Genomic DNA, 21,480 nt, shown 5'->3' with positions numbered 1-21,480 from the left:
CTTGACCAAGGCTGTTCCCTGACCCGCATCTTCAAGAACAGACCAGCAGCTCACCTCCTAGACAAAATCATTTCCTCTTTAATTTCTGTTGAAGAAGATTCACACCACCTGTCTCAGAGGAGATGGGGGCATCCCCCTCTACCCCCTCCCCTCTCCCCTTCCCAATTACCTGATCCTTTGCAAAATATTTTAGCCAGAAAAAAAAAAAAAAAGAAAAAAAAAGACTGGAAACCACTGACACAGAGACCCAAGGGCTGGGTTGATTGAGGGAGGTGGGCTGGGCCAGGTAAGTCCACCCTACCACCCCTTTTCTGGAGATAGGGCAGGAAACCCTCCCAGCCACCTTACACCCTCTTACCCTGGCTGGGAGGGATCATGGGGTTGAGGGATGGGTCTGGAGAAGCTCCAGTGGGAGGGAGGGGCTGGACAGAAAAAATTGTGGGCGAGGGGTCCCATTGTAGGGGTGCCCCTACCCCAGATCACCACGGGTGCTGCACAGTCACAGGTACGCAGTCACGGTCACAGACACTCACAACCCAAGAGCACCCCCACCCCACCCCACCCTCTTCCCACCCTTGGCTTTCCCTACCCTGAAACACCCTCCCCAAGCCCCTGCCCACCCCTGCCCCCTTGTTGGGGAACAAAGCAATAAATTACAAGGCCCCTCCCCAGTCCTCTTAGCCCGCTCCCGCTCCATCCCTCTCCCTCCTAAGATAGTAGTGAGGAGGGACCCAGGCTCTTGGCTCCCCCAGCCCTTTAGCTTCCATCCATGGGTGGGTTTGGGGGAACGTCTTGATTTCCACTCCTCATGGTCCCTTTCACGGAAAGGGTTGGGGACCCCCCTACCCCTCATGGGCAGCAGGGGTCCTGCCCCTCGCTGCCCTTCCCCCTTCACTGGGCAGTGAGATTAGCACGGAAGGGGTGGGTTCCCCGTATTGGCCCCAAGTCCGGGGGCTAGCCCTCCCACGTATTAAGCCCTCCCTCTGGCGTGGCATCGCCCCAGGAGCCAGCCTGGGTAAGTGCTCCCGGCCCTGCGATTGTCGAGCACAGGCAGGACTGGATCTTTTCCCCGCCCTTAGGGGGCGCGAGTGGGCATGGTTGGCCCAGGAGCAGGTAAGCACGGGCGTTCCTTCCTCAAACACCAACCGGGTAGACCCAGAGCAATCCCAGGGTGGAAACAGTGGAGAGAGGGCGTGTTGAGCTGAGGTCCCCATGCCTCGTTGGGGAGAGGGAGGTGAGTTTATGTCTTCTGGGAGGCGCGGGGGCTCTGCCCTCGTGGGGGGAAGAAGTGCTCCCATGGGACGCGGTGCGGCTTGGAGAGGTGAGTGGGTGCATATGTCCAGCGGTCCACCCGGTGCGATCGCGCCCGGCCATGGGGGAGTGGGGGTGTCTCTCCCTCTGGGCCACTATACCAGCGCGACAGGGGCGTCGGCGCGGCCCATGCTGGCAGCGCTGCTCCGGCGGCGGGGGCTGGGCGTGGCGGTGATGCTGGGAGTGGTGGCCGCGCTGGGGGTGGTGGCTGTGCTGCCGCCCTCTCCGGGGCAGCCGTGCTGGAGAAGGATGTCGGCGCACAGCTGGCTCCCAGCCTGGCGCGCGTAGAACAGCGCGGTGCGGCCCTGCGCGTCGCGGGCGGCCACGTCGGCGCCGTACTGCGGGCAGAAACGGCCGCATGACGCGCAGCGCCCCCGCCGGAGGCCACCGCGCGCCGCTCCGCGAGATTCCCAGGCCCGCTTCCAAGAGTCCCTTTGAGGATGCCAGGCTCCCCCTGCTTGGCTGTTTCCGAAATGGAGCCCTCAGAGACCCCTTTCCCCACCCCCACTCACGTACCCACACCAGCAGCTGCGTGATGACAACGTGGGCGAGCTCGGCAGCCAGATGAAGTGGGGAGCGAAGCTGCGGGTCCTCCACACTGGTATCGAGCGGCCCGTGTCGCGCATGGGCCAGGAGCAGGAGAACGGTGGCCACGTCCTGGGCCTGCACGGCAGCCCACAGCTGGCGGCCCAGCGGCTCCTCCGGAGTGCCCAGCGGCGCTAGGAACAGCAGCTGCTCGTACTTGGCACGAATCCATGACTCACGCTCCTCCCTGCAGGGCCAGGTATCAGTGGGAAGGCCTCTCGGGACCCCCACTCAGGACCTTTGCCCTCTACCCAGGGGACCCTCTCTGGAGCCCCCCCCCCGCACCAGACCGTTCCCTCTCGCATACCGCGAGGAGTCCCGCGTGGGTTTGGCTCGGCCCCGCGTGTCGCTCTCCCACACACGGTTGGCCATATCGTTGCCAATGGCCGTCAGCACCAGGGTCAGCTCCCGCGGCCAATCGTCCAAGTCCAGCGAGCGAACGCGGGACAGGTGTGTGCCCAGGTTGCGGTGAATGCCCGAGCACTCGATGCAGATGAGCGCGCCCAGGTTCAAGCTGGCCCACGTGGGGTCTGGGGACAGAGTGAGAAGTCGGCTCCCGGCAGAGCAAACGTGGGCACCCCCAAATTCGCCAACTCCAGCGAACCACACACCCTCCCAGACCCTCCACTGCCCCCTTGCGCTCACTGGGAGCCCCGCAGTCCACGCAGATAGAGTTGCCCTTGGCGTTCCGGATCGCCTGGATAGCCACCGCTTCGCTTTGGCTGTCTGTGCGCAGCTGCAGAAAAGGCTGTTATTATTGACTCTCCCTCTCTCGGAGCCCTCCTCCGGACTCCTCAGACACTCACCTCTGCTTTCCCCCCAAACCCCTCACCCCCATTACCTTGACCTTGCTGCTCTCACAGCATTGCAGACTGGCTAGGATCTGACTCTCGATTGCCTGGACCCAAGCATCCCGCTCCTCAAAACTGGCTGCCTCAAAGTGCCACGTCTGACCAGTGCTGGACACGATCAAGAACTCGAAGTTTTCCTCTGGGTGAGGGGATGGGGTGGGGTCATGAGGGATAGAGTTCAAACAGGGGCTGCCTTCCCCAAACCTTCCTCCCTGATGTCCATCCCAAGCCCCTGGGAGTGGGGCAGAGGGGCTGGGGAAGCAGAGGGTGGGGGAGAGCAGGAAGCCCGAGCACATGCAGGGGAAGGCAGGGGCACCCCCATCCCTCTGCACCCCAGCTGAGCGCCCCTCCCAGCTCCCCGCTTGTTACCTGCTTTATAAATATTTCTTAAACTACCAAAGGATTTTAGTTTCCACATTTTGCGCTTGGCTGGTTTCCCGAAGCGAAGGAGATAGAGATAGAATAGAGAGAACAGAGAAAGAGGCCGAGAAAGGAGAAAAGGAGGCAGATGGAGAGATAGAGAGAGATTGACAGAGAGTGCCAGAGACAAAGCAGGACAGACAGATGGGGAGAGAAAGCAGAACTAAAGTCAGTGGCCCCGGAGCAGAGTAGAGCAGAAGCCAGGAGCCATGAGAGCAGGCAGATCTGGAACCTGGGTCTGAGCACCCAGCAGAGAGCAGGGGCGGTGGGGACCAGTTATCATGATCAATGAGGAGCCGGGTCTCTGGGAGGGGAAGGGATGGTCAAGATCTGAGTAAACATGGGGAAAGGGTACAGAAGGTGGGTCACAAGCCTGGGATGAGGGGGGCTGGGGTTCAGAAGTCTTGAGGGTCTGAGGGCTTCACTAGGTGCAGGAATGGGGGATCACTGGTCAAGAGCTGTCAGGGGAGCTTAGAGATCATAGGAAGTTACTGGGAACAGGGCTGGATGGTCAGGAGCTGAGTCAATGGGGGGCATTAAGGTCGTGGGCTGAGTCCCTGGGGGTTCGTGGGGGCTTCTGGGTGCAGGAGCTGGGGTTGTAAGCAGGGTTGAGGGAAGGAACGAGAAGTAGAGGGTCATTAGGAGAGTAAGCGGGAGCTACAGATTTATGGGCATCATTGAGCAGGGATGCTGGGGACTGCTGGCATAAAAGGCATTGACTGGGCAAAGGGAGGAAGGACAAGGGCAGAGGGGTGTCCATTCATTTTTTCACTAAATTATGTGCAAACTGGTAGTGATAGTCAAGCACTCCGCTCAGGCACTTTTCCTCCTCCTGCAGGACTAGGCCAGGGATCTGGAGTTGGGGGTGAGGGTCCAGAGTGGGAGTGCAACTGCCCACCAAGGCCTCACCTTCAGCCTGCCCGGCCGAGCCTTCAGTCTTAGACGGTGTTGTCAGTTTTTTCCTCCTCTGCTTCTTCACCATGGGAGAAGGAGGGGGTTCCCGACTCAAGAGGCTCAGGTCTCCAGATGGGGTACAGTCTTAGGAAGGGGGACACAGCTGCCTCAGTTGCTCCCTCCACAGATTTCCTGATTTCACCATAGCCTGTCTCCTCCCCTGATCTAGCTTTGGCATTTTGGGGTCTCCCTTCTCAGTTGTCCCTCTCCAGGAGGTCCCCCCTTGATTATTCCTGAGGAGGTGGGCAGATGAGTGGTTTAGAGTCAGACCTGTACTCAGATCCTGGCTCTGCCACTTACTGGCCTTGAGACCTTGAGCAAGTCACTTAATCTTCTGAGCCTCAGTTTCTTCATCCCTAAAATGGGGATAATAATCTTGACCTGACAAGATTGTTGTGAGGATTACTTGTTATGATGTTACTTGTCATTTTAAATAAATTAAGAAAAATATAGACATATATATTTCCAAACATTCCAAACACTGAATGCTGACTGTATCCTAGGCAATGCTCTCAGTTTGTTTAAGCCTTAAAGCAACCCTCTCAGGTAGAAACTAGTATCTCCATTTTATAGATAAGGAAACTGAGTCATGGAGAGGTCAAGTAACTTGCCCAAGTGGCAAGCCAGGATTCCAGTTCAGGCAGCTTAGCTCTAGAACCTACTTGTCTTAAACATCATGACGAACATGATAACGCTGAGCTTGGTGCCTGGCACCCAGCAGATGCTTGATGTATCCACTCATGCACTGGGTTCTGCCCTCCAAGCTTCCACCGCAATTTCCTTTCCCACCCGCATCCCACTTGGATCTGGAAGACAGTGGATGGAGGATGGGTCCTCACTGACCAGTGCTGAGGGCTCGGGCCAAATTCCGGTCTGGCTTCAGCAGGTGCTTGGATGTCTGGTCTGGTGGTGGCTGCAGGGAACTGGGGCTGGGGCTTGCGCTTGGGGTGGGAGTTGTGGCTTCTGTGGGAAGGGGAAGAAGATAAAACCTCAGTGAGCCACCCAGTCTCTGGGCCCCATGCCTTAGTGGTGTGTCTTTATCACCCACCTTCTCACTTATCCAGGCCCAAGCCCTACTTCCCTACTACCCCTCCTTCCCCTAGCCTTGGCCCCTCTCCTGCCCCTCTGTTATGAGCCCCACTCACCAGGCCCTTCACCCATCTGGACAGTGCTCATGTCCTTGACCAGCCCATTGATGCTGGCTGAGGGGCCAAAAGCAGAGATGGCCCTTGGGGGCCGCTTGCCGGGGACTTTGACTGTTGTTCGTAGCAAGTCCATCTCCTTGCCATGGGTACTATGGATGTAGTCCTGGAGGGGCACAGGGGTTGAAATATAGGGAAGGTTGAGGTCCTTGGTGGTGCTGGGAAGCAACCAATAGTAGGGAATAGAGAGGGACTGGAGAGGGGGCTTGAGCTTCTAGGGGATAAGCCAAACAGACTTGGCCCAGCATTGCCTCCTCCAGAAAGCATTCCCTGAATGGCAGGCCAGGTGAAGGTCCTTTCTCCATGCTCTCCTACTAGACTGAAAGTTCCTAGGGGGATATATTTGTCTTTTCTTCCCCAGCATGGGCACATGGGACTTACCTAACCTTTAACATACTTGCTAAACTTAAAAGAATGGGACGAGCTTCCCAGAAATGATGTTAGTGTTTGTCCAAGGCACAGACTCATTGAGCTGGAAGGGCATCTAAGGCCAACCAATGTGGCCCAGCCAGTCCCTGCCACTCACGTTAATGCTGGGGTGGTAAAGTAGGAAGCCATTACTGGACAGGGTCACATATTTCTTCTTCCATTCTTTGTTCAAGGAATTGCCACTCCGCTTTAGCAGGAAGCTCTGTAGTATGGGAAAGACATGTGGATGAAAAGCCAGTTAAGACCAGCTGCCCCCAGCCTACCCTCAGCCCCTGGACCACCCACCTGTTTAATGGGGATGGCTCGCCCACTCCCTGTTGTCTCTCCCCTACTGTCCAAGCTCCGCTTCTCAGAGTCACTGCCCCGACGATTCTGGAATGGTTATTGGCATCAGTTAGAGCAGGGATGGAGGGATACACTGATGGAAGGACAGGGAAGACAGACAAATAAGGACCCAACAGAGGGGTCTAGGGACCAGAGAAGATGGGCAGGAGCAGGGGACAGGGGATAGGGGTCAGCATATCCAATACCGCAAAAAGACTAGTCCTGCGCTTGGCTGCCCGGTGCAGGGACCCTGGGGTGCTCAATCCAGCTACTGCAGCTGCCTCAGCTCGGAGCTCGCGGTGACCAACATTGGGTGAGGATGGGAGGGAAGAAGAGTAGTCGCTAGTGTGGCCCCCGTTACTAGCCTGGAGAAGTCAAAAGAGCTGAGATGCTCCCACCCCACCAAGCTGCAGTTACATCTAGTTATGTGGAATCTGAGAAATTCCTTGATCTCATCACCACTTATTTGTATTAGCATTAATAAAATTCCTCACTAGCATCGTCATAGTGCTTTAGTTTTACAAAGTCGACTTCACAAGTTTTTGCCTTATAATTTTCCTGACAACCTTGGGAGGTTTAGGTGACTTGCTCAAGGACATTGCAAATGATGTTTGAAACCTTGTGGTTTTCCAGTCCAATGCACTTGCTACAAATGGTGTCACTACCATTTCCACCTGCCTTCCCCCACAACCTCCTTGGGTACTCTGTACCTGCCCTTGGATCACCAGCCACTCCTCTGATTCTTACCAGCCCCTCTGTGGACCCTGAAACCCCAACTCACCTGCCCAGCTACAGGAGTGGAAGCAGCTGAGTGGCTTGGGGAGCTGGGCAGGGACTTGCAGGCAGCCAGAAGCTGTTGCTGTTTGCGCAAGGTCACCACCTTCTGGGCCACTGAAGGGAGGGTGGGGAGAGGTGTGAGCATGGCAGATACCCAAGAACATCCTTTGGTGCCCAGCTTTGAAAAATCCCCAAGAGATAACATAAGCCCCAAGTTCCTTGTCACTGTGGCCTTCATGCCACATGTAACCTTGCCAGCTCCTCCGGCCCAGAAACACCTTGTGGCTATTAAACAAAACTTCTCTGACCTCCCTGATCCCTCCTCCCTCCCACACAGGCCTGGATGCACAACCTTTAAGAATATCCCAGGCCTCTAGCTCCCTGTTTTCCACATATGCTGCGATGACAACACTCACCCTCCTGGAAAACCCGGTCCACATTGAGCCCATAGGTTGCACAAGTCTCGTAGTAGCAGCAGCGTTTCATATCCGCGCACAGAGCTCTGGCACGAGCATCACCCACAACCCGAGGGGAGGAAGCACTGATCCTGTCTGAGGGGACAGGAAAGTAGGATCAGGGCCCCTTCCCCATTTTTCCTACTTTCCTTTCCCTTGGGCTCCAATCTAAGACTGGGCCCACTAGGGATAGGGTCTGAGAGAATATCTCTCCTGTGACCCAGTAGAATAAGTACATAAGCCTTTTTTGAGTGCTGGGTCCACTTCACATGCCTAGATGGATTATGAGTAGGCTGGGTGCACTCTGTGTATGTCTTCAAAAAATACTCCAGAGTTGAATGGATCTTCCTGACAAGGTTTAAAATGGCTGAGACTCACAAGTGACCTTGTCCTACAAATCCAATGAACCCTGAACTGAGAGGGAGAACACCTGGCATGTCAACTAGGAAAAGGTTGAATATCCATGTGTAACAGGTGGACTGCTCACTCTGCCACAGGAAATCTGGAGGCAAGCGACAGGTGGAAGCAGGCACCTGCTGGATAGGCATCCAGACAAAAACTCCTGCCAGCTCCACACAGGTGGGTAGTGGAAGAAGCTTTTCTTGGCCCTGGTGGAGAGTCTGAGCACCTCGGAATCACTTCTTTGAGAACTAAAATGTTTTCTGCCCTCTGTGTTTTCTCCATCATTTCATTTGTGTTTTCTCTTTGTTCTGATAAGTTCCTTTGAAAGATGTCAGCCTGACCCAGCTGTAGCAAGAGAGACAGAAAAGGCTATTTATCTGCACTAGGGCCTGAGATTTTGTTTCCCATGGTGGTGGCATCGAGAAATAGCAGTGTAAGAACACAAGGCAGGTGACATCTCAGAAAATGGAGACTGCTACTATAGCTGTCCCTTCCTCCCTGGAGAGTCTCCTTTTCTCGGCTCAGGTCTTAGAAAGTTTGTGTTGGTTTAATGGCTCCCTTATCTGGAGACCAGGCTCCTTCCAGAGGTAACCAGAATCCACATGGCCATTTCCATACCTTACCAAGTTCTCTCATATGCTGGGCAATACCCCAGTAGCCATCAGTAGTGCCTTCCCAGCCCCTCCTTACCTTGTGTCCCCACCAGTGCCAGGGCCAGACCTCCTCGACCCTCCCCCCGAAGGGAGCTCAGCTGCCCATGGAGACGGCTCACGGCCTGGAAACTGTTCTCATCCTCCAGGCTGAAGACCAAGATCACAGCATCTGCCCAGCCTGAGAACTTGCGAGGGGTGAGGGAGCAAATAGAGGGTCAAACAAGTCCACTTCTTCGGGTGCTATTCCCAATTAGACCTAGGAAACCAGACCCCACTCCCTTGGCCACTGCTGACCCCAGCAAGCCTGCCTACCCCATGCTTCACCCCTCACCTTGGCATCAGGTGCCCCAGCTTCCTCTCGGATCAACACCAAATGAGTTTGTCCATCCACCAGCATCTCTTTCTTATGCTGCTCACCTGTGCAGAAGGGTTGAAAGTGGTAGGTCAGAGGTCACAAACCACCAGACCACCCCAGACCCCTCCGCTTTAGCTCTCATGGCCTCATTCCTTCCTCCAGTCTCCATACACACCTAGTCATTGATCGCACTGCCTAGTCATTGATCCTGGATCCCTGACCCCAATCCTTAGTTTACTATGGCTCCTGAGAACTCACTCTCTGTCTTCTCCAGCACCTGGTATGAACCGGTCAGGAATCGATGAATCAGCGATGACTTCCCACTCCTGGCGTCGCCCAGTACACCCTGAGGGCAAGGTTGTAGAGCAGAGGTTGTGGAAATTAAGAGGAGGCAGGATGCTTGAGTCTGGAGAACTTAAGAGACTGACAGTGTTAAATCACCCAAGGAAGGTCCTACGGGGCCTGGATGACAGTCAGGAGAGCATTCGGGAGGATCAGATGAGGAATGTGGCAAGAAATATTCCCAAGCTCAAAGCGGTCCATGAGCTGAAGGATGTCAGCACCTCAGTACCATGTGTGTGTGTGTGTGTGTGTGTGTGTGTGTGCATGTGAGTGTGTGTTGTGCTGTTTAGAAAACATACTAGATGGGGGGGGGGGTATGTCATAGCCCTAGGCACTGGTCGAAAAGTTTTACTCAATTCTAGGTAACAGAACATGAAGGACTATAGGAGAGATGCCAGGAATTAGGAGAAGCCTGGATAAAGAGGGGGGAAGAGACTAAAGAAGAAAAAGTTCTGAGGATTATCAAGCCTCAGGAAGGCACTATGAAGGTAGAATCTCAAGGAAACTAAGAAACGATACCCAGTTCTCACAGAGAGAGGGAAAGGAAGAGGTGAAGAGGGGTGAGTGGAGAGTGCGGTGAGCAGGAGGCCAGCCTGCCTGCGGACAGGGCGCTGGGTTACCTACCAGGCGCAGTTCAGGAATGGAGCGGCTCAGTGTCCATTCCTGGCTATTGACCACAGCTTCTGTAAGGGGAAAGGAGCCGTAAGGAGGGATGCTCCAGGGCCAGGAGGACTCCCAACCCGCTGCCACCCCCTCCTCCTTTTGCAGCTTTCCTTAGCCCTCAGGACCCTGCCTGGGCAAGGGAGCTGTGTGGAAAGGCTGGGTCTGAGAGTGGTCCCCAGTCCTCCCACCCCAGCCAGCTCTCCGCACAGCTGTTGCTGCCGCTCAGTGGTTGCTTAGCAACGGAGTCAGCAAGACGAAAATACTTCGGTTGGCATCTCCCTTAAAACACATCCCCAAACGTAAGTTCCTGCCCCAGACCTTGAGACCAGGGCTCTGACAGTGGTAGGTTCTTCCCTCTGGAAGAGGAATACAACAGGGTCTCCTGCCCAAAGGCCTGATCCCCGCCCCCCCGCCCGCAGACCCTGGGAGGCGGGGCTGGGACATAGAAGGGAGTGGGTCGTCCTCAATCTCCATTTCACAGGAGAGAAACTGAGGGGAGGGATATGCCTTCCCTTTTTCAAGGTCAATGGTGCGAAGGCCCTGACCCCTCCCCACAGCCCGAGGAATGCTGCCTGGATTTCCTATGTCACCTTCTCCAAAACCCTCCCCACAAGCATCCTCCAAAAGAACTAATGGGGAAGGGCTCCACTCCCAGGCGGAGAGAAGCCACAGGCCCCGAGGAGTGGGGGACGATGGACGCTCCTTCCGCCCGCCGGGGCCAGCCCCCGCGCCTGACACTGGCCGGACGTTCCCGGGGTGCCGCAGCTGCGGCGGGAACTCTGGGATCCGGAGCCATCTGCTCCCACCCGCTCCAGAGCCAAACCCCGGGGCCGCCCCCGCTCCCGGACCTGCCTCCCCTCCGGGAGTGTGAGCTAAACCGTGAGTCCCTCGCCTCTCTTCCAGAAAAAGAAAACGAAAAAAAAAGGTAAAGATCACCCTCCCAAAGAAACGTTACCTTCTCCATACTCCCTCCCAATTCTCCAGGGGGTAAGAATTTCCTTGCAGCAGTTCCGCCCCCTTGAGTCACTCTGGTCAGCCCCCTGGGGGTTTCAATTAGGCTCTGGGGCCTGGGTGGGCAGTGGGGGAAGTGAGGCTTCCTATCCGCCCCCTCGCACTTCACACTCAAGTATTCAGCACGATCCAGTCCCCACGCACTCCCTTCCTGCCCAATCCCCTTTACTGCACGGAAAGAAACTGAGCCCCTTGCTGCCCCACCAGCCTGCACTCACCCAAGGGAAGACCTGTCCCTGGCCAAGGGCTGCCTGCAAGGTCACTCTCATGCCACCTGCCCCAAGTGCTCAGGAGAAACTGAGGTTTCCTAAACTCCTTCCCCTTCAGTGTCCCTCTGGGCAAGGCAAAGTCCTGTTTCCAAGCTCCCAGATTCCAACTGCAGCTGGAAGTGAGGTCTGGGGCTCGAGCAATTTCCTACAGTCACTCTGACCAAGGGCATTATTTTCCCGGAAAGCTTTGAAGCTTTCTGAATCCCCCTGAAATCAAGTCATTTCTCACGTAGCACAATGTAGCTCCTCACCCCGGTCAGCACCTCTTACCCTTTACCCCAGTCCCTGGCAGAGAAGTCAGCCTGGTTCCTCTGCCCACCCAAGAGAGAAGCTCCCCTAGTTCAGTCCTGCACGTGGCTCCCCCACCCCAAGCTGAGCATTCCAGGTGCCCTCCCCTCCGGGTTCTCAGACTCTGATCCTACTCACTAGGGGAGGTGCGGAGCTCTGTGCCCAGCAGCTCCCTGGACCCGCTGCCAGAAGACAGGCCTGAGGGTCCAGGAGGGGGCCCGGAACCAGGAGGCCCCCCTGTGCTCTTGGTGAAGATGCCGCTGATAAACTTGAGCATCTTGCGATCCCGAGTTGATGCTCGGCCCCCCTCCCTGCCCCGTTTCAGCCCGGGAGCTGGAGGCTCCAGAGTCATTGAAGGTGCAGGCCCAGCCGGCTGCGCGGAGGCGGCGGTGAGAGTAGTGGCTGGAGCCGGGGTTGCTGGGATGGTTAGTGGAGGAGGAGAGCCGGAAGGTGGTCCCGGGTGCAAGTCACTGTTGTCCAAGGTCTTACTCTTGCCTTTCCGAGGGGACAGCTTCCCCCGGGCTCCGGGCCCAGCCACGACCCCACCGGAGGTCGTGGCTGTCGTCATCCCTGCCCCCGCGGGGGCAGGGGCAGAAGCTCCCGTCCCGGCGCTGCTCTTTGACCCCTTGACCCTGGGCTTGCCCTCGCTTTCGGGCCATGACAGGCGGCTACCTGCGCCCTTGCCCGCGCCGGCTTTGGCGCCACTCGTGGTCACGGTCTTGCAAGGCTTGGGAGCTGGCGGAGGAGGCGCCACCTTAAGCCTCCGGCTGCCAGTGCCCGGGTGCGGAGAGGAAGAGCCGGGGACGCCGCCTCCCGCCCGGCCTTCAGGTTCCGGGCCCCCCCAGCTCGGGCTGCTGAGCAGGGGGCGCCGGGAGGAGGTGGGGACAGCCCCGGGCTTGGGGTCGGGGCTCAGCCCTCCGGAAAGCGGGGGGCCCGGAGGGGCGGCCCAGAGGGAGAGGCGGCGGCCGGGAGCGGGAGAGACGGGGCGGGCCGGACTGGCCGGAGTCGGGGACAGGGCGGGGGTCTCGGCGCCCTCGGCGCCCCCCGCGCCCGCGCTGCTCGTGCTGATCCACAGCGCATCCTGCCGGTGGAAGAGACGCTCGTGCCGCTTCTTGCCTGGCTCCTCCGCGCCTCGGGGGCTGCCAGGATCCCCGGTCTCCGCACCTCTGATCCCAGGGGCGCCTGCTGCGGCCGCAGACGGAGAAGGCGGCGGCGGGGGCACGGACTCGAGCTTGACCAGGGTCAGCGAGATGAGGTAGGTCGTTGTCCGGCGCTGAAGCGCGCCCGCGCCCCGGCTCATGAGGCCCCGAGACCCCCGAGCTGGGGAGGGGAGGGGACTCCCCTGGACCGCCTCAGGGGGGCCCGGCCATGGGGCCGCCCTGCTCGCTGCCCCCAGCCCCCGGACCCCGCTGAGCCCCCGGCCCGGCTCCGCTGTCGCCGCCGCCTCCGCCGCCTCCGCTTGCGCCCCCCTCCCATCACACGGGGCGCCCCCTCCCCATGCTCCCCGCCCTGCGCCCCCACCCCGTTGGAGCCCCGGGACCTTGGTGCTGCTCCAGGGAGGCGCGCTGGACCGTGCACCCCGGCCTGGGTGGGGGCGCAGAGATGGGCGGGGGAGGGCGGGGAAGACAGTAGTGGGGGCAAATAGGGGAGGGAAAGGGGCAGAAAAGAGGGACCTGAGGCTTGCAGAGAAGAGGAACCGGTGCGGGGGAGGCAGAGGCGGGGAATGGGTATTCAAGGGACAGGGGCTGCGGAGGAGGGTCGGAGAGGAGGTCTTCAGGAGGGTGGGAAGCTAATGGGGCTGGTCGCGCGGGGGATTCGCAGGGGCGCGGGGAGGATGCTGGGGATGGAGATACAGACGCCGGCGGGGGAGGAGGGAGGGAAGCCGGAGGGGGTGGGAACCCACGGGTGTGGGGTCTGCGAGGGGAGGGGCGTGAGATCCAGGCGAAGGGTCCGGGGGCTCGCCGGGGCTCGGCTCGGTCCGGATGCGCGCTGTGTCCGGGCGCTCCCCTCACAGTGAGGAGGAGGCGGCCCCCACCCCCCCATCTCTCCCCCACCTTCTCTCCACCAGCGCGGCTGTCTGCGAAGGAGGCGCAAAATCCAGGACTGGATTTCCCTCCCAAACCCTGGGCTGGATTTCCTGGAACTTGGACTCACCTACTCCAACTACCGAGCCCCCTCCCCTAACACAGCTCGGTAAGGGAGCGCGCGCGACTGTTGGGTGTGGCATTTAAGGACGAGGGTAAAAATCAGTCCATGAATCAACAGTCCGCCGCGAAAACGGAGCACATCCTGGAGAAGCTGATGTGGGAAAGTGGAGCACCCCGAAATCCCTTTCCCAGGACCCCTTGTCTTCCCCAGGTACTTGCACGGGTTCCTTTCCCCATAACCCAGCCCCCTCGCCCACCTCCACCCCCACTCACGCAATACATCAATGGGGCCACGTTTTAAACACAACTGTCCCAAAGTGAACTTGAAAAGTGTTCCCTGGGGACCGGGACAAACATGGAACTTAGCAGGATAGGAAGGAGGGGAGGGTGCATCGTGCAGGGAAAGATCTGGGGGCTCGGAGGAGCCCAGGCCAAAAAGTGAATCAAAGACTCCAGCTGGAGGTGGAAGGAGAAGGAATATGTCTACAGATAGACACCCCCCCATACCAAAATGCATCCAGTCTCCATAGCAACCGTAGCTCCAAGAGTGCCTCAGAAACAGCGGGGATAAGCAGAGAGGAGGGATCGGTGTGCATGGTGGTGTGTGTGTGGGGGGGGGGGACCTGCCATGGGATTTGGGGTTCATGGAGGCACCACCCTCACATCTGATTACCCACATGTGGGTTATTTAGCGCCCCCGAGTATAAGGAGCCCCTCGATTGCAGTGGGAGCAGGTTTCTTTCGGGTTCCTATTCAGTCTCCTGAGGTTTTCGGGGTGGGGCTCTTTTGGAAGGTTAAAGAGGAGATAGAGAGGATGGAAAACGTCTTCTCTGTATCTCCCACCCCTCTAGGGACCCTGGAGTTCAAGGCTCACTGTCCTCGAGCCCGGTAAGACGGATAAAGGGGTTAGGCCTGCGGGGCACAGAGGTCCAGACCCAGCAGGGGTGGTGCGGGAGTTCTCCCGCAGCCTTGGAGACCCCACTCCTGGACTCGGGGAGTCTCAGCGTTCCCCTAGTTTGGCGTCCCATCCTCCTGACGCAGCCGAGACTATAATAGCGCTGTCGTGGGCGGCTCTTGGAGGCAGGAGCCAGCGGCGCGCAGGGCCTGGTAGGGGTTGAGGGTGGGGGGCGGTACCAGGACGCTAGGTGCCCTTTGTTCCCCCCTAGACCTGTACCCGGTCCCGGGGGCGGGGGGGGGGGGGGCGGCCCGAGGTCAGCAACCTCTCCGCCCCGTGCTCCACCCCACCCCCGCCCCCGCAGTGCCAGGATGACACCATTCCCAGGACTGGAGACCCTTAAATAGTCTTATCTGAAAGATAGTGAAGGAGATTTGTTGATTCTGGCCTAATATTTTCCCCTTGCATCGGTGGCCTCAGTTTTCCCTTATACTCAAAGGGAACAGAATCCTGACTCTTGGGGAAAGAGTGGAACAAATTATTTATGAAGAGTGGAGTCTTCTCAGAGATGTCAGCCTCTACCCCTCCTCACTCCTCCTTACCCAGAGCTAAGCAGAGCTCCTCTACCTGACCCAAACATCTACCCTCTCCCTGCTTTCTCCTCTACAAGGGTGGGCTTGGAGTGCCTCCCTAGGAGGCCCCATAGGTCACTCCCCCTAGGTCTTCCTTTCCAACAATTAATGCTGTAGGGAAGGCGTCAGCTGTAGTTCTTGGCAAAGGGTGGGGGGCAGGAGGCGTTCGCCTCAGAAGGGCAATGGGAAGGGTATCATCAGACTGTTCCCTTAGCAACCCGAACCAAACTGTTCCTTCTGCAAGTTATGCTCTCGTGGCCTTTACCATCAGAGAGATCTGGCAGGAGGTCTTCTCAGCTGCCCCCATCTGCCACCCCCAAGTAGGCAGCTAAGAATGGAGAGGCTGGAAGAGACTGTGATACAATGGAGGACACCTTTCATGAGCAAAGGAGCCTGCTTTTGTTAGCTCTCTGCCACCTCAGAGGTAATGAGATGAGAACAATCCAGAGGGACCTCCAGTTCCATCAGTTCTGGGTGGTGGTGCCTCAGGGATGGATAAGCCGTTGCAGTCAGGGCCCCACCACAGGATTGAAGCTGGGGTGAGCAGGAGGATGTGGCGGATGGTGTTGCCATGGCAGCACTTCCTTCCTGTATTGTCATCACTTGCTCTAATGGCACTAAGGAGGTAGAGCGGAAGGTGTGTGGGGGACAAGACAGAAACAGGGACGTGAGGAAGAGGGGACCGAGGGGTGTCCTGGGGACTTCTCTGCATTTCGGCTGTGCAGAGCATGCTGTGTGAATGTTAGTGTGTGCCTGGGAGCCTGAGATTCTCTCTGTGGTGATTTTAATGTGTGTATGTATTTGTGTGTGTTTCTTTCTTTCTACAGCTGGAGAACAAGAGGTCACTGATCCCTCATGGGTCCTGGGAATGAACACATTATCCAGTCCCAGAACCTCCTGCCCCAGACTGCTTCCTGCCCCAGACTCCCCAGGCAGGGTCCAAGTCTACCAAGGATTTGTCACGGCCTGTCTTCCCCATGCTCACCCACTTCTCCATTTCCAAGAAGGTCAGCTCAGCAGTGACCTGTATTTTGATCCCCTGGGAGAAGGATCAGAGTTGAGGAAAGAGGAAGAATGACACCTCCCATGTCTTTTTCCATCCTTTCAAATGTATTCTTTCCCCAGATCCCAGCTCCATTTTGGGGACTACTAGGAAGTGGCTGATTGGGAAATGATGTATGACCCAGCAAACCCTTCTATGCCCCTTCTGGTCCCCGATACACCCAAGTTGGGAGCTAACCCTTCTCTTACCTCGTAAGCTGTTCAGTGAGGCCTGGATGCTCTCCCGAAGTTCCGAGTCACCCACCCTCTCTGCCAGTTTCCTGAGGCGACTTAGAGCCTGCTTGGCTACCTCATGTCGTTTGACTTCTGCTCTCACTGCAGCTATAGCCAACTGCCTTTGGGCATGCATGTTACCCAGACCAGTCTTGCCAGGCTAACAGCAACCTCTGGCCTTGAAGCCCATGGCCCTGCAACCCCCAAACCCTAGAAGGCCCCTCTGCTGTGCCCCAGAACTCTCCGCCCCTGCCCGCCCTTCCGTCTGTCGGCCTCACTTCCTGACTGGTGAGTTTCAAACCCACAGCCTGGGACAGTACTACCTTCTGCACCTCCCACCCCCTCTAGTGTTGGCCCATCAGCTCTGCCAGCCAGCCTCTGCTAAGATTCTCCTGCTAGGTGTATGGTGAGACCTTAATAAGCATCAAGCATCCTAGGGCCTCCTGTGGGAGGTGACTAATTAAGATGGGTGTTGGTGCTGGGAGAATGTGGCAAGCCAGGTCCCAGGGGCAATCCTAAACTCTTGGTGACCTACAGATTTGTTTTCAGCCTCAAACTTTCACAGGAATCCATACACACTTGGCCTGTTACTCTTAGAGCCCTGCATTCCAGTTTATAGCTGTAATCACCACCCACTCTACACATCCAAAGAGCTTGCCTCTTTACATCTTGCAATGTAACCCTTCCTCGGTCAGCCACCCCGCAGTGACCACCTCCTGGTTAAAAGGGCCAAGCAGTTATGGGGAGAACAGGTTATGGAGAAGGAGTAACCTATAACCAAGCAAAACCACCACGATCCATGTTCAATTACTTTCCTAATAATTAATTTGTCTATAACACAGCAATTTACAACATACCTTCATATATATCATCCTCATGACAGGCCCAAGGGGTAGGATTATCATCCCTAGTCTGCAGCAAAGAAGACTGAAGCTTAGACAGGCCAGTAAGAGGTGAAACAAAGATATGGCTCTAGATCTTCTGATTATAAGTCTGGTACCCTTTCACCATACTACCCTACTGGTTGGATGCTTGCCAACCATTCCCCCTTAATCCTAGTGCCATTGTCTTGCCCTTGAGTTAGGACCTGAAAGAGAAGAGAGTGGATGAGGAATTGAAGGACAGAAAGAAGATGCAGGGAAGACGAGCAGGGGAAATGGTGGATGGTTTGATCAATTGCTTTGTTTCAAGACTCCAACCTTTCTGGCCCTGCCAAATGTCTCCTGCATCTATTCTTGATATCAATTTATAAAAGGTAGTGGATTATAACTATGTGTATATTTCTGTAGTTGGAGATAGGGGAACTGAGGTTGAAATTACCCACTGGAACCTGTAAAATAATCTACACATATTAACTCATTCAGTTCTCACAACGACCCAAGAGGTAGGTGTGTTGTTATTTACCCCCATTTTACAGATGAGGACACATACAGAAAGCTTAATTAACTGGCCAAAGGTTACAGAGTTAGTGATTGGCAAAGTTGGAACCCATGCAGTCTGACTAGCAATAAGACTATATACTGCTTAGGCAGTCATTGAATCCAAGTGCACACAAACTTAAGTTGTTCTGTGGGGTTGAAGGGAGGCTTTTCATTTGTGTTCCTACTAAGACTGCTTCTTTCTCTTTTGCCATTTCCAGAAAAATGGCAGTGTGTCCAATCATTTATTCAATAATAAACATACGTTGATCAACCAACCACTATACCCACCCCAGAGCAAAAACGTGCGGAGACTCCTCCTTACTCCCAAATTTATTCATATTCCAGACCCCTCCCTTTGTCATTTTTTGCAAGCCCTGTACCAGGCATGTGTTCTGAAGACACCTGGCACACCCATGTCTGCACCTGTGGCTTTGTCACATACAGTACTGAGCTCACCAACGCTGCTGTTTTACACGTTTAATATATAGCATATTCTCACGCATTAGGGGGGATATGGAGCAGGACATGTGTACTTGTGGACGTGCTTGCAAACGTGTAAGGATTTGCTGGGTGTTGCTCTGCCCAACACGGGGCCTCTGTGGCTGGGCTAAATAGCTCAACATTTTGCTCCTCTGTGTGTTTCCGAGTGTGATGCAATAACAACAAACAGTGGCGTCATCATGAGGTCACTGCAGGCCAAGGGGAAAGGGCACTCCCTCGAAGGGAGGAGCCTTTTCCGCCCGGCCCGCGCAGTCTTATCTTCTCTTCAGCGGAGTTTCTCCAGAGCCCTCTCCTCAGGATTAGCCTCTTCCAACGGAGACCAGGGAAAGCCTCACTTTTAATCCCGGGTTTCCAAGTTCAGGCTCTGATCGCTTGGAGAACCTTCGCAAGCCTTGCCCCCGGCTCTAAGTTTCACCCTATAAAGAACCTAAAGGAGGGGCCGGGACGCAATGCAGGCTGATTGGCACGCAGGCTGCCGGCGTCGCGTTCCAGCCGCGAGCTTCGCCAATCCGGAGGCAGGGGTGGGACGGTGCAGGCGCAGACGATTGGGTTTGGGTGGACTAGATTTAAAGAGACAGACGCTGTCGGGGGTCCAAGACGACTGTCCCTGAGACCCTCTCCCTAAGTCCTTGGGACCACTTGGGTCCCCAAAGCTGGGGAGATGGTTTGTGGAGGCTTTGCCTGCTCCAAGAATGCGCTGTGCGCGCTCAACGTGGTCTATATGGTGAGGTTTTGGAGGTGGGGGAAGCCTCAAGGCGGAAAGGCGAGTGGGGAGACTCCAGGGGACTTCCGGTGGGGAGAGGGGTGTATTGGGTGTTCCAGGAAGATTCCTAGGAACTTCCGGCGAAGAGGGAATTCCTGGGGACTTCCGTGAGAAGAGGGGAGACTTCCGGTGATAAGAGGGTCTGTTTGGGGGTGGGGGAATGAATTGGGGCTGTGGGCACAAAGGCCCATCCCTCCGTTTTATGAACTTCAGTTTCTCCCAAAATAGAGAAGTGATGGACGAAGCCAGAGGTTCGGTTTTTGTTTATAGATTACTACCCCTGCCGCCCCCGACCCCCACCCCAGCCAGTCTGACCTCCGATGGGAGTGCCCAGCGATGCCCCAGGTCCCCGTAGCACCTCCTCCCTTTCGTCCCGGGTGCTGTGAGGCCTTTGGCTGTGCTGCGCGCTGGAGCTCTGAGGTGTGTCCTGCTTTCTGTTTCCCGTAGCTGGTAGGTTTGTTGCTCATTGGAGTGGCCGCTTGGGGTAAGGGCCTGGGTCTGGTGTCCAGCATCCACATCATCGGAGGAGTCATTGCTGTGGGAGTCTTCCTTCTTCTCATCGCGGTGGCAGGACTGGTGGGTGCTGTCAACCACCACCAAGTACTGCTGTTCTTTGTATCCTGACCTGAAGTGACGGGGCAGTATAGGGCTCTTGGGAGGGCTGAATGGGCTAGGAAGAAATTTAGACCTCAGGGACCTTAGGGACGTGTCTTTACCCTGCTTTATGAAACCAGAGCTGATTTTATTGCTTTCAGCTGACATGGTTGTCTAAGCTCTGTGACTAGATGAGATCATATGGTTGATACAGGTGAAACATAAAGGAATCCAGGACTTTTTCCCCATAACTCTTGCTCTCAGTACATGATCATCCTTGGTTTGGTCTTCATCTTCCAGTTTGGAATCTCTTGGTCATGTCTGGCTATTAACCGAAGCAAACAGGTAAGGGGATGCCCTTTCAAGCACTTGCATTTTTCTGTAACCTCCAACTCCCTCCTTTCCGTCTGGCCCCAAAGATCCTTCTTAGGTCTACCACTTCAACTCTTGAGCCATTTGCTTCCTCTAGGATGTCTGGCTAATTTTCCATGATAATCTAAGAGAACTGGAGGTGGATATTTACCACTGGGTCTGTATAATAGTGATATACCTTCTTTATCCCCCCCCCCCCCCGCCGGGATAACTCCCTTTGCTGGAGTAGGGAAATTGAGGCACCTGAACTGAGATAAAAATGTAGGGAAGTTCTCAACGTTAGCAGCATCAAATAATTTCCCGCTGTTTGCATATCCTCCAGACAGATGTCATCAATGCTTCTTGGTGGGTCCTGAGCAACAAGACCCGGGATGAACTGGAAAGGAGTTTTGATTGTTGCGGCTTATTCAACCTCACAACCCTGTATCAACAGGACTATGCTTTTTGCACTGCAGTGAGTCGGTGGGGAGAGAGAGGGCTGTGGGTAGCAAAATTGGGTTAGGATAGTGCCCAGATTGGCAGGTTTGAATGTGATTGTCTCTCTCTAGCAGCTCTCTTTGTACTGGGGCTGTGTGCTACTGTGTTAAGAGTAGGGATGGATAGAGGCTAGGCTAGAGAATTAGCCAAGTGGGATTTCAGTCTGTAAGACGTTGATCAAAAGTAGTGAATAATTTCTAAGGCCATTCACCAAAGGTGTCAGGATAGGGCATCTTAGCAACTCTGTGTCCTCTACATACGTTTTATCCTAGATCTGCAAGAGCCGGAGGCCCACGTGCCAGATGTGTGGAGAAAAGTTTCTTAAGCATTCAGATGAAGCCCTGAAAATCCTGGGGGGCGTTGGACTCTTCTTTAGCTTTACAGAGGTAACATTCTCCAGTTCCCTCATATATACCCTTTCTCTACATCTGTAAGTCTTGGCCCCAGAGATTCAGAATTGGTGCTTATCTCTTTTCCTTTGCTTCTACAGATCCTTGGTGTCTGGCTTGCAATGAGATTTCGGAATCAGAAGGATCCTCGAGCCAACCCCAGTGCTTTTCTATGAGACTTTGGATCCTTCTGACTTCTCTTCTGCTCTCCCTAAGCTTTTTCTTCCTCCCTTAGGGAAAACCCAGGGTCAATAGCCTTTTTTGTTTGAGAAAAAGGAAAGGCCCTTTGCAATCCCCTAAAAGTGACTGAATAGCCAGGCTCTCTGCCTTGACATGTTTTAGTAAGAGCAAGATTATAAGAATAAAGAAAAACTTCCTCTCTCCCCGAGTGGAAATGGGAAGCTCCTGGGAGTGTATGAGATGCTATGGGGGTCAGAGTAATTCCTGGCTGTCTCCCCTCTTCTCCCTTCCACATGCTAGACCACAACACATCCTGACCTAGCTTCAAGGGGAAACCAGGGACAGAGCCAGAGAGAAAACCACCAAGAATTCTTATAATAAGCAGGACCCAGTTTGGGAGGAGTTTGGTGAATATAAAAATAAAAGTCATTTAAACACCATATTCAAAGCAGAAAATTAAATGCCTTGTCTTCTCTTACCAGTTGTGGGGCTCCACTATTTAGGCCCTGTAACCTAAGAATCTTTAAGATTCTGCAGGGAAGT

The 21,480-nt window shown here is 55.6% G+C and overlaps 2 protein-coding genes and 1 long non-coding RNA gene across 7 annotated transcripts; 2 read left to right on the top strand and 1 right to left on the bottom strand.

The window, feature by feature from the left end:
• Positions 1-53: 53 nt before the first annotated feature.
• Positions 54-16,534, bottom strand: AGAP2 (ArfGAP with GTPase domain, ankyrin repeat and PH domain 2). 3 transcript variants are annotated; one of them, XM_081127971.1, is made up of 19 exons: positions 11,430-12,653; positions 9,685-9,743; positions 8,977-9,064; positions 8,695-8,780; positions 8,401-8,548; positions 7,270-7,404; positions 6,858-6,967; positions 6,283-6,441; positions 6,038-6,124; positions 5,850-5,954; positions 5,267-5,429; positions 4,965-5,084; positions 4,077-4,205; positions 3,117-3,176; positions 2,738-2,886; positions 2,542-2,632; positions 2,204-2,426; positions 1,828-2,083; positions 54-1,649 (listed from the first exon to the last, which is right to left on the bottom strand). In XM_081127971.1, the coding sequence occupies exons 1-19, from the start codon at positions 12,589-12,591 to the stop codon at positions 1,407-1,409; spliced, it is 3,573 nt and encodes a 1,190-aa protein (XP_080984097.1). In that variant the 5' UTR covers positions 12,592-12,653; the 3' UTR covers positions 54-1,406. The 3 variants fall into 3 exon arrangements, with proteins under 3 accessions (XP_080984097.1, XP_080984099.1, XP_080984098.1); XM_081127973.1 differs by lacking the exons at positions 3,117-3,176; positions 11,430-12,653 and adding an exon at positions 16,217-16,534 and having other exon boundaries at positions 57-1,649; XM_081127972.1 differs by lacking the exon at positions 3,117-3,176 and having other exon boundaries at positions 57-1,649; positions 11,430-12,636.
• Positions 12,252-17,952, top strand: LOC308552711. The gene is made up of 3 exons (XR_013998133.1): positions 12,252-12,546; positions 13,360-13,649; positions 15,793-17,952. It is a non-coding gene; the product is annotated as an uncharacterized lncRNA (long non-coding RNA).
• Positions 17,953-18,359: 407 nt separating this feature from the next.
• On the top strand, positions 18,360-21,385 carry TSPAN31 (tetraspanin 31). 3 transcript variants are annotated; one of them, XM_081127968.1, is made up of 6 exons: positions 18,360-18,886; positions 19,373-19,540; positions 19,784-19,864; positions 20,214-20,345; positions 20,641-20,754; positions 20,859-21,385. In XM_081127968.1, the coding sequence occupies exons 1-6, from the start codon at positions 18,824-18,826 to the stop codon at positions 20,931-20,933; spliced, it is 633 nt and encodes a 210-aa protein (XP_080984094.1). In that variant the 5' UTR covers positions 18,360-18,823; the 3' UTR covers positions 20,934-21,385. The 3 variants fall into 3 exon arrangements, with proteins under 3 accessions (XP_080984094.1, XP_080984095.1, XP_080984096.1); XM_081127970.1 differs by lacking the exon at positions 18,360-18,886 and adding an exon at positions 18,947-19,176; XM_081127969.1 differs by lacking the exon at positions 20,214-20,345 and having other exon boundaries at positions 18,694-18,886.
• Positions 21,386-21,480: the final 95 nt, after the last annotated feature.

The sequence above is a fragment of the Miniopterus schreibersii genome (genome assembly GCF_964146895.1).
Source record: "Miniopterus schreibersii genome assembly, chromosome: 2".
In the NCBI taxonomy this organism is placed as follows: domain Eukaryota; kingdom Metazoa; phylum Chordata; class Mammalia; order Chiroptera; family Miniopteridae; genus Miniopterus; species Miniopterus schreibersii.
The sequence above is the reverse complement of the archived record's forward strand: the minus strand, read 5'-3'. Positions and strand labels throughout refer to the sequence as shown.